A 16939-nucleotide genomic window follows, 5' to 3' on the forward strand; every position below is an offset into this window, starting at 1 on the left:
ATTATGCTGTGAAAACAGATGACAATATTTTTTAAAAATAATCTCACACACACACACACAAAGACTTCATCTATTCTTAATTCATGCTAATATATCCCCACGATTGTAAGATAATTTATTTTATTTTGTGTTCATCTTTCTTTTTCAAGATAAAATTTTAACTATAACTTTACTTTCAAGAAATTTTAGGGCCCATTTAAACTGTATTAAATTTAAACGTCTGCTTTCTGCTAACAACCATCTCTGGATGGTGGGAACTCCTGAACCCTTTTCTTCAGTGAGACATATGTGTGTTTGGGAATCCTCACTCTCCCTTCTCTTGCAGAGCTTGACCTTTTTTCTTTCCTTGGTTGTACCTTCTTCATCACACAGGATGTGTGTCCACACACATCAGCCCTTCACTTAGTTCTACCCTCTCTGAGTTAGCTTCCATGGCCCCTTCTCCTCAAAGTGTGGTCTGTAGACCAGCCACTCTGACCACCTGGGAGCTTGCTCAAATGTAGAATCTCAGGCCCTGACCTCAACTTCTGAAGTAAAATTTACATTTTAACAAGACCCCCAGTGATTCATATGCACCTTAATGTTTAGCACTGTTCTCGATGATTCCCCAGCACTTTTTCTGCAATACTGTATTTCATGAAATCCAGAGTTTATTCTTGTCGGCCTCCACATCTAATAATTCACAAAATTCTATGTAAATTGCCTAGCCCATGTGTTATCCTTCCTCTGTACATCTCAGTTCTTACCGGAGCATCCAAATAGCCCCTTAACTGCTCTCCCAGCTGTCAAACTCCTCCTTACCCCTCTCCCCAGTATTTATTGAATCTTTTCTGAGTAATCTTCCCCCAAACAACAAACAAGTTTGCTATCACTCTCCTTCCTGCAACTCTTGAAAGACTAGTTGTAGTAAGATCTAATCTCCTCAGAGAGCCACAAGCACCAGCTGGTCCCTGCTACCTCTCCAACCCTATCTCCTCCCTCCCCCCAACCCACCAGGCGCTTTTCACTGGCCCCAGTCCAAGCTACTTAGAGCTCCCTAAAGAACATGTGATCTCTGACACCTTGGTGGTACATTTTCACATGCTGTTCCTGGGGCAGAATGGCCTTTCCTTCCTGATCTACTTAGGAAATTCTACTGAATCCACCTAAACCCACAGTCTCCTGAAGCTTTTTCTATCCCATCCAAATTGAATTCATTGCTAACCTGTTTATGTCCTACTACATTTTGTACAAATTACATAGCACATTATATTGAAATTATTTTATACGTGTTTTTCTCTCATTTCTGAGATCCTAAATGAGTGAATTTTATTAATCTTTGATCTCTAGCATTTAGTGTTTAGCATATAAAGGATGATCAATAAATCCCTATTGAATGCATAAGTAATTCACCGTGAAACAAACGCTGCTCCTCAAATAATTCTAAATGAAATTTTTATAGAAAAATACTAACTTATACATGTATTTTGATAGATATTAATAAATATATTATTGAAAGGAAAACTATTTAAGAAAGGACACATTTTTTATCATGGGCATGTTTCTGAATCACTCTTAGAAGAAAAATGAGGTGCACATGAATGATGTATTACCATTATTGAACAGTAGTTATGAGCAGTCTCCAGTTTTAAGTTCAATAACCTCTTGAAAACCTTACGACCACAGTAAGGGGTAAACCATAGCCTAAGCATGCATGCTTGAATGTTTAGAAAAGGGAACTTTTGTTGTTTTGTTTTAAATAGTGTTGAATGAGTAGAAAGGTAAAACATAAAACTTCCAAATTTGAAATGTAAAATACTAGAATTATTTGTGCTTAAATTGTAGCTATACAGCCTAGGCTGTTAAAAATTGGAAACACATCAGAATCACCTGGGGAGCCCTTGCAACCATACTAGTATCCTACTTCAATGCAGGACACTTAGGTGAAAGTGAAAGAGAAAAAGACAGAAAGGAAGGAGAATAAAGGGAGGGAGAGGGAGAGAGAAGAAGGAAAGGAGGGTGGAAGAAAGGGTGGAAGATAAAAAGGAAAGAAGGTAGAGAGAGAAGGGAGAAGGAAAAGTAGGGAGGGAGGGGAAGGGAAGGAGAGAGAGAGAACGCACTGCAAAGACAATCTACTTTCAATAATGGCAAATATTTCAGCACTCCTCATGCTATACCCTATCTGCATACATTTTACCAGACACTTGACAAGAAGCATCTATACTAGAATTAAATTTTCAGCCATATGCTTTATGACTCATATTATATGTAAATATTAGAATTCAAACTACTCCTTGTTGACATGTGCATGTAATTTTAAATACTATTTTCTTGATAATGCAAGGTCCTTCAAGAGCTTTGATATTTCTATTTACCTCTCCTCCTTCTCAAGGAAAATGCTGTTTTCACAATAATGTTCATTTTTTCTATTCTCTTTTTTCACTCAATAGCCCTATATTATGGTTTAAGTAAATATCATGATTTTATTTTATTAATTGGAAGAGAGGTAAAAATGTACTAGGACAAATGATGCATATTGACAAAGGAAGGGCTGAAGAATATAATTCTCTACTCTTTGAAGCATAGCACAAAATTCCTTATGACTTAAATTTTATTTTATTTTTGGGTCCATAGTAAACTAAACTGTCCATTTCCCTGAGTTAAAAATAAAGAGAATTAAGAGCTAAACTTTGAAAACCAGCTCAAGCACTATCTTTTTCCTGACCATTTCACTAGAAGGTACCAATCTCCTTTTCTTTTAATCCTCCACTATATCTCTATAAGACTGGAACTATTCAGTTCATCTGTACATATTTGTTCATAGTCTGTTACATTCCCAGATTGATAAATTACCCAAAATATGAGGCTGTACCATATTAATCTTGTATTTTTCAGTATTGTACTGTTCCTGGCCCAAAGAATGTACTTAATAAATGTTTAATAGATCAATGCCTTTAAAAGTCAATGAGAGAATAATGACATACTTCTGCTTATGTTTTTCTAACAACAGAAAATAATACATAATTAAGCTGGGAAATGTGGTGAGAACAAAAAATATTAGGAAGCAGAAAAAAATCATCTATTTAACTTCAATAACAAGAGATAACCTTTGTCAACAGTTTTCCTTTACTTATCCATTGTCAAGTTCATATATATGTCATTGGACCCCTTTCAGATGAGCATTCACAAAGGGAGCTGTTTCTAAGTCAAGTTACTTCTGTCCTCCTAAAACTGTTTTTATAAGGTCAGTAGTTCTTAAATGTGTTGAAACAAAAAAGGACAAGCAAATGAGGTAATGAGCTTGTACAGCATCATCTGTGTGATGGTTATTTTAATGACCTGGCCTTAACTGTTTTTCTAACCCCCTTTTATAAAACTATGTAACTCTCACGACACTCTCAATGACGAAGCTTGCCTGACTTGTTTCAAGCCCAGATCTTTAGACATTTATGTTTAACTATGTTTGTCTGCTGGAGCTTTCTTTCAAATCACAAAACAACTGTGACTGCACATACTGATGAGGGGACAATGCTGACAAATAAGTAGCTAATGCTGCTATGTACAAATTAACTCTGCAGAGCTCCTGCTGTTTATGTGAATTTGTTAAAAAGCAAGCTACAAATGTAATCTTCTTTTATACTTTGACGTTTGGGGTTATTTACTACTACCAGAATTTTGGTTCCTGCTAAACATACATTTCAAGAGGGAGATAAGCTTTATGAAACAACTTACAACAACCTTTCAGAAAACTGCACATTTCAAGATCCAATTTTATTCTTTCACGCTACCACTGAAACAGTCTTCTTTCTGAGCACCAGGCAATTTTCCAACCTCTTTGAGATTTCTTTCTAAACAATTTCCTCCAGAAAAGCTTTTGGCAATAATTTAACACTTGTCTGCCCTGGTGAGTTGCGTGAATTAGAAAAACCTGAAAATAGATTCCAATGAAAATGAAGCAGGGACTGAACACTTACCTGAGTCAGTGTCTCCCTGACCTGGCTCTGTCACATTCAAAGATAAACTCAATAAGTGAAGACACATTACTTTTAATTTTTGTGCTCAGCTTCAAGTATTCATTTAGTGAGAGCATGCAATGACTAAACTGCATTGCTTCCCCTAAATAATTCCAATTATTTTTTTTTTCAATTATTTAAAAAAGATTAAACTTGAAATAAATAGTTGCTATAACACTGTTATTGCATGTGTTTTGTGTGTGTGTGTATGTGCATATATGAGTGTGCATAATACTTAAGAGCATACTTAGAATGTGACAGTCGAGGTTCAAATACTGAACTTGCCCTTAATTAGCTGTGTGACCTAGGCTAGCTTACTTAACTTCTCAGTGCCTCAGTTCCTCATCTATAAGCTGGTTATAGTAACAATACCAACCTCATAGGGTTTGTGTGAGAATTAAATGAATTCATACAAATAAAGTTCTAAGAACAGTGCCAGGCAGACAGGCTTAAATAAGTGGCTCCTCAAGGCTGGCCTGTGGGATGGGTATGCTTTAGACACTTTCTAGGATACCGCTGGCAGCCAATCGCTATGAACCAAGCATATTGGAATCAAGAATATTTTACCCTTTTAAAACTCTTAAAGCTAAACCTTTACATTGGTAATTTATACAAAATTTGATGGTCTTCACTTCCTTATTGCTAACAATTTCTATCTCTAGTCTCTCTTCTATAAATATGGAGAAAAGATACATAAACTTCTTTTGCACTAGAGTAATAATGACAAATATTGACTGAGAACTCCTTGTTTGCCAAATCTTGTGATAAGGGCTTTATATGTAGATGTTTATTTCATCCTCACAAATTCCTAAGGAATCAGGTTCTCTTGTTATCCCCGATTCACACATAGGGAAACCGAGGCTCTGGGAGGTCACACAGCCAGCTGTCTAGTAGTGTCAGAGCAGAAAGCGAGGAGGGGCTTGTGTAACTGCAAAGATCGAAGCTGAGCTCTTAAGTATGGCACTATATCATGGAAGGGACTATATAGGAAATTCCATTTAATCTCTTCATTTCCCAGTTGAACGACCCAGAGCAAGGCAATGACTAAGTGATGCAAAATTTAAGTCTTTTGCCTTACAGTCTGAGGGTCTCTCTGTCACACCACTTTGCATCCTCCTTTCCTCTAGCCTAATCCTGGATTTATATTTTTTTACTTCTTCAATTTTGAGTAGAAAGTCAGAGTAAAAAAAAAAAAAAAATGTTTGCCCTGAATATATTCCTCCCCCACACATCCATTTTTTCTCCTTTGAAGTAGCAACAACAGCTGCCAACAGAGGATCCCCCGGGTTTATAGAGCATCAGTCGGCTTCTCAGATGAAGGCAAAGATGAGAAGACAGAAATCCCTCCTTTAGAGAACTTTGTTAATGTTTTTCACTCAATACATTCTTTCTTTAGTGAACACTTTTAAAACAACCCTGAAACCTCAAGGCAAGAATGGCAAAGCGCTGAATTCTAGGAGCTACAGGTGGTCCCTAATTGATTGCCAGGAGCCAAATGAAAGGAAGTTGAGTGAATGGACACTCAGATCTCCATCTTCTCCAATTCATTTTATTTAAACTCATCCTTTCCATAGCCTACAGTCCCTTCCATCCTCCCCTATGTTATTAGAGACAAACTTCATTAGCCAAAGGCAAGAGGAAGAGACGACTGCTTTCATATTTATTCAGGGTTCCAGTGACTTGAGGCTTATCAAGAGAAGTCAAAATAAGAGAGACAGTACTTCTTGGCTTAGACCAAAAGTGCTTGCATTCTAAATATCAAATTTGGAAGGAAGAAGCATTCTTAACTTTTAAGTTTACACTATCTTTTTACTCAGGTATACATTCATCATGTACATGTAAAAACACACATGCAAAATGCAATAATATTACACTGGCTCATTTTGCAACAAGGGGGGGGGCTCTATTTTAATTTTTGCATTTAAAATGGTCTCCATTTTACAATGGGGGAAGTTCAGGAACAAAACAGTAATATATTAATTTATGCATTAATTTAATACTTACTGATAACCTGCTATGTACTAGGTACTCTCCTAGGCATAGAGAATACCCCAGTGAACAAAATAGGCAATGTTCCTGCTTTCATGGAACTTTATTTCTAGTGGAGAAAACAAATAACAAGATGAATAATTAAAATATATAGGAGCCTAACCTGTGATAAGTTTTAAGGAGAAAAAATGTAAACCAGCAAAAGACAACGTGAAATGATCAGATGAAAAGTGTAGAAATTTGAGATAGTGTGGTCAGCAAAGATCTTATGAGAAAGTGATCTTTGAATTAAAACAAAAAGGAAGTGAGAAGACATTTGAGAGACTGGAAGCCCTGAGGTGGAAAATTATCTTGCATTTCTGAAGAACCAGAGTGACTCCACTGAAGGGAAGGGTTATAAGAAATGAGATCAGAGAAATAAGAGGAAGCCAGATCATGCAGAACCTTGTGGTTCATGCTAAATATTTTCACTTTTACCAGGAGTGAAATGGGAATCTATTAAAGAGTTTTAAGAAGAGGAATAACATAATCTGACTTACAATTTAACAGAATCACTCTGGTTGGGGGGTTAAAAAAGGACTGAAGTGGTACAAGGTCAATAATCGGTGGCTCTTGTAATAAACCAGATGAGAGGTGATGATGACTTTGGAGCAGCATGGTGGCAGTGAGAGTGGTGTAAAATGGTTGAATGCTGGGTATATTTTGAAAGTAGAGATGAAAAGACCTATTGATGAAACTGATAAGAGATGCGAAAAAGTTAAGGTTGAAATCTAACTTTTCAACCATGGAATTGAAATGAAGAAGACTACAGGAATGGTTGCATGTATATAATTTTTTGGTTTATTTCTTTTGTTTTCTTTTGTTTGCTGGAGATGGGAAAGGCATATCAGAAGCTCATCTTTTTTAACATGTTCAATTTAAGATGTCTATTAACCATCCAAGTGGAGATGTCAAGTAGATAATTGGATATACAGGTCTGAATTGATAGGAGAGGTCTGCGAGGAAGAAATGAATTTGGGAGTCATTGGCATATAGATGAGGAAGAATCGACAAAAGAGACTGAGAAAGATAGGTCAGAAAGTAGAAGGAAAACTAGGTGGATATGGTATCCTCGAAGACAAGTGAATAAATTATTTCAGGAAGGATAAAGTAAAAGTCTAATGAATGCTATTCATAGGTCAAGAAAGTTGAGGACTGAGAATTGACTGCTGGATTTAGCAACACGGTATCATTGGTAGCCTTGATAAAAGTGGTATCAGTGGAGTAGAGAAGTGTGAACAAAACCTTGATTAGGGAAAGAGAAACTGAAGATGGTGAGTATAGACAACTCTCAGGAAGGTATGCTGCAAAGGGATAGTGAGTGATAGGGGAAATAAATGGAGAGAAAATAGGATCAGGAAACTATTGTTTACCTGTTTGTATTTAAAATGAGTGATATAAGGGGGTGTTTATATCCTGCTGTGAATGGCCCATTAAAGTGGGAAGATTTATTGATGTCAGTAAGAGAGGAAAGGATTAAGAGAGCTGTCATTGAGTTAATGAGATGGATGTGATCTACTCAAGGGTGGTCCAAGAATGGCAGAATGAGCATCAGCTAGGAGACTGTCAGAAATGCAAATTATTTGGCCCTGTGCTAGAGCTAATAAGTCAGACTCTCAGGGTGGAACAAAGGAATCTGGGTCTTATCAAGCTGTCCTGGTAATTCCTATGCATGATAGTTTGAAAAGCACTGATCTAGTGCAGAGTGGGGGAATCAACCTTACCTAGGAACACAAACAATTTATCTGTGGAACAGGAGAAAGGGTAGAGTCATGTGGGCACAGGTGAGGTAGGTGGGTAGGTAGAGTACTGGGACCTTACAGAAGTTCTCTTGTAATTGCTTTGACTTCTCAGTGAAGGAAGAAGCAAGAACATCAGTCCTTTTTCTCTATTTTGAGTTGGACTATTAGCTCCAGAGACCCAGAATGACTTTGTGTCACTCAGCAAAGTTGTATTATTCTCTTCATCCTCTGTGACTGAGTACGAAGTCAGCATAAACTTTAAGCCTCTTCCTCTACTTTATGCCACTCTTCCAATTTTTCCTCCTTGCTAGCAAGAGTCTACTTTGTTTTTTCTAGAGGTCACTTTGGTTCACCTATTCTTTTAGTCAAGCTAGGTTCCCCAGAAACCAACACACACACCTACCATACAGATAGTCCCCAGACTAGCAAGTGTACTGAGTACCAAAGCAATGTTAAACTTTTGTGCTCCAGATCAAAGAAAAATAAAATTCCAATGACAGCACATGCCAATATTACATAAGATTACCTATAAGTCTTTCTTGGTCATTAATTATTTGCTTCATAATTATTTACTATATAGGTTTATCATGAAATCACTCTGAATAATAAAAAGTCTACCATAAAATATCTAATGAATAAATATATTAATCAAGTAACTCCTCACATGTATTCAATCACTGAGTGCTATCGATTTCACCCTAATTCTTTACAGTATCCACCCTTTTGAGCTCCACTGACAGTTTCTTGTTCTAGGCCCTCATCATCTCTTGCCTAAACTATGAGAATATGCTCCTAAGTGACGTTCCTGTCTCTGATATGCTTTGCTGTTCCTACAACCCCCATCGGCCTATCCTGCATCATGAAAATGCCAATGTAATAATTTCAGACATGAAACTAATGACTTCACAGCCTTGCTTAAAATTCTTGAATTACATCCAAGATAATATCCAAACATCTTTGGCTGTGAAGCCCTGGGAGTTGGTAACTGCTAGTATTTCCAGCCTTGTCTCTTGCTACTTACTCCATCAACATTCACACCATGCTTGTGGGACTTCTGTAACCACTGGGTTTCTGGCCCTGAACACAGGTTGCTACATCCACATAGAAAAATCAGCTTCCCCATCTGCAAACAAGAACCCAACTTATAAAATGGAAATTATAATCAATTTACTAGATTATGAGAGCAATGCAACCTATTTAACATTTTACAAATCATAGCTATTTTATTTCCCATAACTAACAATCATTATAATTTAAGCTTTTCTATTTCAATGTGTGCCATTTAAATGTTTTTTTTTTAAACCACACATTATAGCTTTTACATTGTTCATAAACATCATCAAATCATAAACTTTCACTGTTGTTCTCTTTCAGTTCTTCAGTGCAGGTATTTGAGTCTCTGGGAAATTGCAAGAAGCCTTCCATTTATATTGTACTTTTCTTTAAGTTCTTCATTTCTTTTTAATTTGCAAATAAGAGTACTGGTTTCCCCTGACATTCATGCTATATTCTTCTAAAGAAGCTATTATTTTGTTGATTGATAGCTCATTAATAAGTATAATTACCATCTGCCATGTTGCATCTTAAATTATCCAGTAATTGCATTTATATTAGTTTTCAATTTTGGAAATTAAGCTCTTAAAAGACACTCTTCTCCTTTATTAAAGTCAGGTAGAGTTCCTGGTAATTTTTTGAACAACTAGATTTGTATATCCACTTTACTTTTTGTTACTGCCACATGGTAATAATAATGTAAAATTTAACAGTCCTTTCTATGAATGCTGTTATTTAATACTAAGTTTAATATATAAACTATGGTGCTTTTATGTTAAATTTTTCATATGATACGATTTTTGAAAAAGACAAAAATACGTAATATTTGGTTTTCTGGGCACTGTGGTTAAAAAATAAGGGTCAGCTGAAATCATCTGGATGTATTCTGAAGGAGAAAATGTAGCCTGGATTTCAAGGTAATATATGCAAGGAAGATTTGAGGAGTCTCAGTATTCAGCCCAGTTTAAAGCTGTTTTGAAGAATAAAGGCACACACACCTTTATAAATATCTATGTCTTTCAATTTTATTAAAGATATTCTCTTTAATTCTCCTGCCAAAACTGTTTAAGAAAATACATATCTTTCCAGATACAAACAATTCCAGAATTCTCCTAAGGAATCAAAACAGTATTTTTTTCCTTTTCATATGATTCTTTTTCACTTAATTTTCATTCACCCATATTTCCCTTCACGTCTTCTCTCTGTATTTTTATTTTAAACCACATATATTATATAAGACAATGGTCTCTGATTTATTCCATTTGGGACCTGAGATTTGGATGTGGACCATTTTGCAGTATTTGTAAAAAGAATATAATAAAATTACCCATAAGCCGCAAATTCAATATACACATTTGCCGTCGGAACTCTAATAAACAGATCATTGAATTTTACAGCTGGAAGGGGCCTTGGAGAGCAGGGAGTCCACCCCCCACATATCGTAGGAAAAAAAAAAGTGAAGCCAAGGAGTTTTAATTCACTGGCCATTCACTCAACTAACTGCAAGAGAACAAGGAGCTAGACCTCAGACTCCCTGGGGAGTCACAGAAGCCAAGTCTTGTGCTTTTTTAATGTCACATGTTCTCTCATGACATAGACTTGCGGTACTGGTCTGTCATTCTTCACAAGGTGAAAATAGAGTTAACTGAGTTTGCTGTGTGCCTGAGAAACTGCTAAGCATTCATTCGTGAAAGCAAAACTGGGAACCTATGAAATTTCTTTATCAGGAGCTTTTCTCCAAGGCTGCCTTTTCTGTCTGTTCACATGTAGGGTGCCTAGGGCAATGTCCTCCACAGGCAGTAGCTATTAATCTCTGACATTTTTTTTAAGAGGCAACAGTGCTAATTTTAGGTTACTATATAAAAAATAATAATTTCTTACTCAATATCTAATCATCTTGGATATTCTCTGCAGACTTTGTTTTCATGTTTTGTCTAAAAGCACTTTTTTCCATGCTCAGAGAAATCTGTGGATATTAAATTTGGTGTTTGAAATGGGCGCTTTGACAGACCTCAATTTAAGGGTGCTATGTTTTTTTATGAAGGATAAAGAGCAGCTGATTATACTGACAGAAATCCCAGAGGCAGTAAACTCTGTTGATGGTAACTGACTATATAGTGGAGCAGGAAAAGCTCAAATTTCCTCCTTCCTTCAAGCTCTGCTCTAACAATTACCAGCGAAGCCAGAATATTTTGTTTGATGATTCAGCAAAGTATCTGGTAAAGGAGGAAAAGGAAGAGCAGGGCACTTCCTGTGAGGGTGAGGGAAAGAAGTTCTGTGAGCTTTCCCTGCATGATTAGAGCTTGGGAAGTTGATCTCTTTTCATGCTGTAGATGTGGCGTGCTGCAGTCACGCCTCCCGCTGCCAGCCCAGAACCGGGATCTTAATCAGTCACTATGAAAACTCATTAGCTCCACAGCAATGAGTCTTCCACTGCTGAAGCTTGGCGCTGTGCTTAGCACCATGGCAATGATATCAAACTGGATGTCCCAAACTCTCCCATCCTTGGTAGGACTGAACACCACGAGGCTATCAACGCCAGATACCTTAGTAAGTCACTCCGGTGGGTTTGGCCGTCTTGGGAAGTAAGTGCATTAAACCAGTGGGCTTTATTTTGTAAATTGCAAAGGCTGAGATTTTTGCTTCTCTATTTACAGGTCTTCTTCAACAATACAATATTTATGTGGTAACTTTAGTCATGGATGTTCCTTTAGGAACACTTTAAAGTCACATCAAAGAATAAACGAACTGCCTGAGAAATTAGCTGTGAAAGGAAATAACTAGATTCATTAAATTCTTAATGAAAAGCTTTAATTTACATTGTTCTGAGGTTTTGAAGAATTCTTTCTTTTAAAATGTTTTCTTATTATTTTACTTCTTTTAACATCTGTAAAATCCCCATAATTTTTCCTACAGAATATGCTATAGGGTATATTCTAGCTAATCTAGTTTTACTATAGCAGGTTCTTCTTTGGAATTCAATTCCTGTGACTGAAATGCATTCAGTCAGAGAAACCAACCTCTTTTAAACATAAATGAATAAAAACAAAAAAACCTCAGAAATTTAAAGCATCACCAAAAAAACCTTTAAGAGAGCTAAGAATAATGAACAGAAAACTTACTTGATAAAATCATCTCCCTGTATTGTTTAATTTTTTCATAAAGTCTTCTCCTGTCACAAGTCTAACTCCTGTAGTCTTCATTAGTCTACAATTAGTGGCTTTTTAACCCTTCCCACATTATAACAAATGTCTTTTCTCATGGTTTATTTAGCAATACTCTAAAACATTTCAAATAAAAATGAAAACTATTGGTTTTTCAAATAGAAGCTTACAAATTGAAATAGAAGGAATATCCTGGAAAAACAATTTCCCTGCTAGCAAATAAAAAGTACAGAAACAATTAGTATTCAGAGCCCTTTACCTTTTTATCTTTATCTGTCTTTTACCATTGGACTGCTCCCACAGATCAGAAAAAGTCAGATACTTAAAAAAAAAAAAGCAACTCTCCATTTTGAAGATATGTTTGCAGTTACTAATAATAATTACTCTATCAATCAACGTGTAACTGAGTCAGATCAAATTAATTACATAATTTACCAGATTCACCTGGTGCTCAGGGCAATAGCAGAGCACATGTGAGGCACACTCTGACCTGCTTTTATATTTTTACCTCCCTTGAATCACTTATGGTACCTCAGTGCCTCCATTATTGAGATTCCCCTCCTTCCCTGTATGACGTGTGTGGCAGGAGGCATGTAAAAGACATTTGTAGTTATAAAGAAACCATGACATGGCATCAATAAGCAATCACAAAACAAAGAAATTTACATTATTTAATATTTACTGAGCCAAATTTCCTCAATGTTCAAGTACCTGGTGACTTTTAACAACTTAGTTGTTGAATTAACTCTTTCAAGAAATGAACCTAAGCTAAGCAATTCATGAATAAGCTATGTTTCAAACTTGGTATCTTGGTTCTGATATGTATATTTTCTGTGTCTACAGATATTGGTTTGGTTATTTCCTGTTTCTTGTTGATGGAGGAGAATCAACTTTCCAAAAGTATGCATGATTCTTTTAGAACTTCTTGCTCTCTTATGAGTTTAAAGTAAATCCATTTTCTTTACCTTCTGATTAGTAATCTGTTGGTTGAAAAATATAAAATATTGGTATGGTCTACAAATGTTCTGCCACAACTGAATCACTCTTTGAGTGACAAAAAATAAATAAAGTTCAGAAAAGTTTACACTATGTTATTCACTGGAATGGAGAAATCATGTTGCAATAGTGTGTGAGTATGAGTGAATGAGTGTGAGTGTGTGTGCATGCATGTTTTACAGAAGTGCCAAATATTACAGAAGTAATTTCCCCACCTTAACTATTCAAGATAACTGCTCATATCTTAGGATTCCCATGGTGAGAAATGAATGAATCTATTTCCTAGATTAAGATCATTAAATGTTAATGCTGGAAAGGATCTTAGAAACTCTCCAGGCCAGTTATTTTTACACTATTTTTTGGCAGCAGTGCCTTTTTTTTCCGAATTAAATCTTATGTAATACATGCAGAATAAATATTTGTTGAATGAATCTTGAGGTGGAAATCCAATATATAAAACAGGTCATGGGTCAAATAATAAATTATGGGGGGGGAGGCATTTACTGTGTCTCTGTCATCTGTTCCCTCCCCACATAATCAACCCCTTTCCCTGGTCAAATTGCCTCCACAGAAACCTTAGAACTCTCAGGAGCTTAGCTGGAAATATGACTGATCTAATCCAACCTCCTCATTCTGCAAGTGGGAAGAATGATCCCAAATGTTTAAGTGTTTCCCCCAGCTGGTTAATGACAGAATCAAGGGTAGAAGCAAGTCACCTGACTGCAGTCCTGACCAGGGAAGTCGTCTCACCCACCTTTGCTCTCCTTGCCCCTCCTGGTCCCTGGTGCCACACTAGGTTCTCTCTGTCCATCTCAGGTGGTTTCCTATGACCCTGGACTCCACTTTCCTAGATGGAAGGGTTGACAGTTCCCTTCCCAGTAAGTAGAGCTATGATGTCCAGCCCTTCTCAACTCTCTCACTCTACATTCTCACTTTAGACACTATGAATGGTATAAGCTTGCAAGTCTGTATACACCCCCCAAAAAATGAATGAATGAATAAATACATAATGTAGGTCTTAAAATTTGTTTTATGAGTGTTTGTGGGATGTGCAGATGGCAAAAAGTACAGATTTACACAAATATGAATGTGGTCTTTCTTTAAAATGGTAGTTTCAAATGACCTTGAAAAAACAAAAATAAGAAATATAGGGTTTTAATCATTAAAGGCAGTTAAATCTGTTTATGGCAGGTGCCTCTGAAATAGGCAGTGTACGTTTGATTGTCTTAAAAGCTGAAACAGGTTTTTAAATTTCCAGGATATTTTTGTCAGTAAGCAGTTAAACACAGCTCCTTATTAGGGGAATAAGCTCCCTCTGGCTTCTCTTAGAATCTTGAAACATCCCTTTATCCTCCTCTTTGGCCCTGTTTTTTTTTCTATCTTTTTCTTTCTTTCTTTCTTTCTTTCTTTCTCTCTCTCTCTCTCTCTCTCTCTCTCTGTTTTCTCTCTCTCTCTCTCTCTCTCTCTCTCTCTCTCCCTCCCTCCCTCTCTCTCTCTCTCTCTCTCTCTCCCTCTCTCTCTCTCTCTCTCCCTCTCTCTCTCTCTCTCTCTCTCTCTCTCTCTTTCTCTCTCTCTTTGTTTTCTTTCTTTCTTTCTTTCTTTCCTTCCCCTCCTAATCTATAACTGGGCCCATCTGCCTTCGGAGGAGCTGGTGTCTACAGAGACCAAAGCCTGGGCTCTGAGAAAGCTCAGGCTCCCTCTGGCATGTCTCTCTGATGCAGAGTAACTTCCCCCTGAGGCTGAGCGTCTGAGAAATCACTCACACTGTGGATTCCACACCAGTAAGAACCTGGAAAAGAATAATTAAATAAGCAGAGGACATTTAGCAGACACCAGCTGTTCTCAATCAGCCCCTCCGCTATGGTGGGAAGAGGCCTCCCAGGGACCTGTGGGCATCAGTGATTTGTTTTGCTACATTTTGAAATGTCTAGCCAGCTTCTCCTCATAAATAACTACTTCAATGAGTTAGTCAGTTTTAAGTTCTGGAAAATGAGTAGAATACTCTGATACAAACTCTCAATACTCTCTAAGTTTCTTAACTCACCAATTTTTTTTTTTTTTTTAGTCCTGGATGAAGCCATCTGACTTCTCTGTTTTGTACCACTGTTTTTCTTCCCCAAATCCTTAGGCAATGTCTATTTTGTGAAAGACCAACTAAACAAATTAAGGAAATGGATGAGAGAACAGAATGGTAAATCTTGAAAGTCACAGAGAATGTGATAATTGCCTTTTTAGAGTAGAACTGTGGCATAGGTAAGAGGGTAGATTTATTCTTAAGTACTTAAAGCAGAAGGGGGGCAAAAGGGGGAACATTACAAAGAGAGAAGTTCAGAGCCAGTCCTTTAGCTTTCCACCGATGGAAGGGGCTGCCTATGAAGCAGGGAAATCCCTATCATGCAGAGTTCAAGCGGAAACACAAGGAGAATACATAGGAGAAGTGTCACTGAGTGGAAAGACATAGGACCAGATATGACTTCTAAGTCCTTCCCAACTCTGAGTCATTACGATTTCCAGAATATGAGAAGTGATCAACCAACCTGAATTTGAGGATGTCTTCGGTTTTGTGTTTAACTGTTTTTTGTCACTGTTTTTACAGTTGTTTTTCTTAGAGCCTTGAGGTTGCCTTGAGTGAAGAATATACATTTCTTATTTCAGTTCCAACTAGTCTCATAAGAAATAGGAGGAAAACTGCTATGCAGTGACATCTTTATTAACACATCCTCCAGAACACAGCTTCTTTTAGTGTGGTCTGTCAACATCTCTATTATTCCTGTCCTCACATTTCTTCTCTTCACAACTAAAGTCATTAGCATGCTAAACCACATTTCATTCTCTGAGACCAAACCTATCCTCAGACAGAAAATTTATAAGGACTTTTCATCAGGTATCTCCTCTAAATCATCAGGTATCTCCTATTCTAAATTGAATAGGTTTTAGTAAATGGATTTTTTTCTGCTTTATTTTCCCCTACCTTGTACCCCCCTTTCATTAGCTAGATCCCTTATTCTTTTTTGCCTCAGTCTGTACTTTCATGAAATTCCCAGACATTCAGCATAAACATAAGACCTAGCAATGTTCAACCAGTTGATTCTGTCCTCTTCAAAGAATCAGAATGCTGTCCCTTTGCCTGTCCCTCCACTTGTGTCTTGCCAAGCCTTTACTGCTAATTATTCCTTTGGAGTCCCAACTGCTACTTGTTTCCACATTGTTTGGATAATGCCCTCCACCTCGCTGCGTGCATCTCCTCTAAAGCGAAGTTTTTTCAGCTATTGGTGAATGGACATAGGCCATCTATCTGCAATTTATCTGCAGAGGATGAACATAAAGAGCTCTGATCTGAAAACTGGAGAAAACTGGTATAAGTCCCATATATAACATATATGCCATATATATATATATATATATATATATATATATATATATATATATATATATGTATATCATATATATAACATATATAATATATTACTAAACGGGTGACTTCGGAAAACACTGCTTCAGTTCTTTGCGTTTCAGTTTCCTCATAAATAAGATAATGTCTATTTCTAAGGGTAGCTGGTTCAAAAGAAGTGAGACTAATACAAGAGAAGGGGTTTTATAAAAAGAAAAACATGCTGAAATGCAAGATATTTTTATTTTTATTTTTACCTCAGTCTTCAGGATCTTTCTTTCCTGTTCAAAGCCCCTGAAGTTCTGAGAGACTTCTCACACAGTAGCTTTGTATTTATAAAGCATAGCTCTGTAATTAAATTGTAAGCAAAAAATCCAAACTTGAAATCCAATTGTTAAAATTATCATTTTAATTCTATTTAGAGCATGCCTAAATATTTCATGAGTTTTGTAATATTAAAAACTGCTAAATAGTTCATTTAGTTCTTCTAATTAACACAAAAGGTTCAAAGAGAATTGCATCAGTAATCACTGTGATTAGCAATGCTTTGGATAGCAATAAACCGTATGCACC

General features: G+C 36.6%; 1 protein-coding gene across 2 annotated transcripts in view; it reads left to right on the forward strand.

Moving 5' to 3' along the window:
* Positions 1-16939, forward strand: part of OLFM3 (olfactomedin 3) — a 201742-nt gene that overhangs the window by 131899 nt on the left and 52904 nt on the right. The window contains exon 1 of one of the 2 annotated variants that reach the window (XM_082452555.1): positions 66-11365. The exons of the other annotated variant lie outside the window; for it this stretch is intronic. Coding sequence (XP_082308681.1) covers positions 11237-11365 — 129 coding nt within the window. The 5' untranslated portion in view covers positions 66-11236. Of the gene's footprint in view, positions 1-65; positions 11366-16939 lie in introns of those variants that run through there. 2 annotated transcript variants of the gene reach the window in all.

This window comes from Balaenoptera physalus (assembly GCF_965194825.1).
Source record: "Balaenoptera physalus genome assembly, chromosome: 1".
NCBI lineage: Eukaryota > Metazoa > Chordata > Mammalia > Artiodactyla > Balaenopteridae > Balaenoptera > Balaenoptera physalus.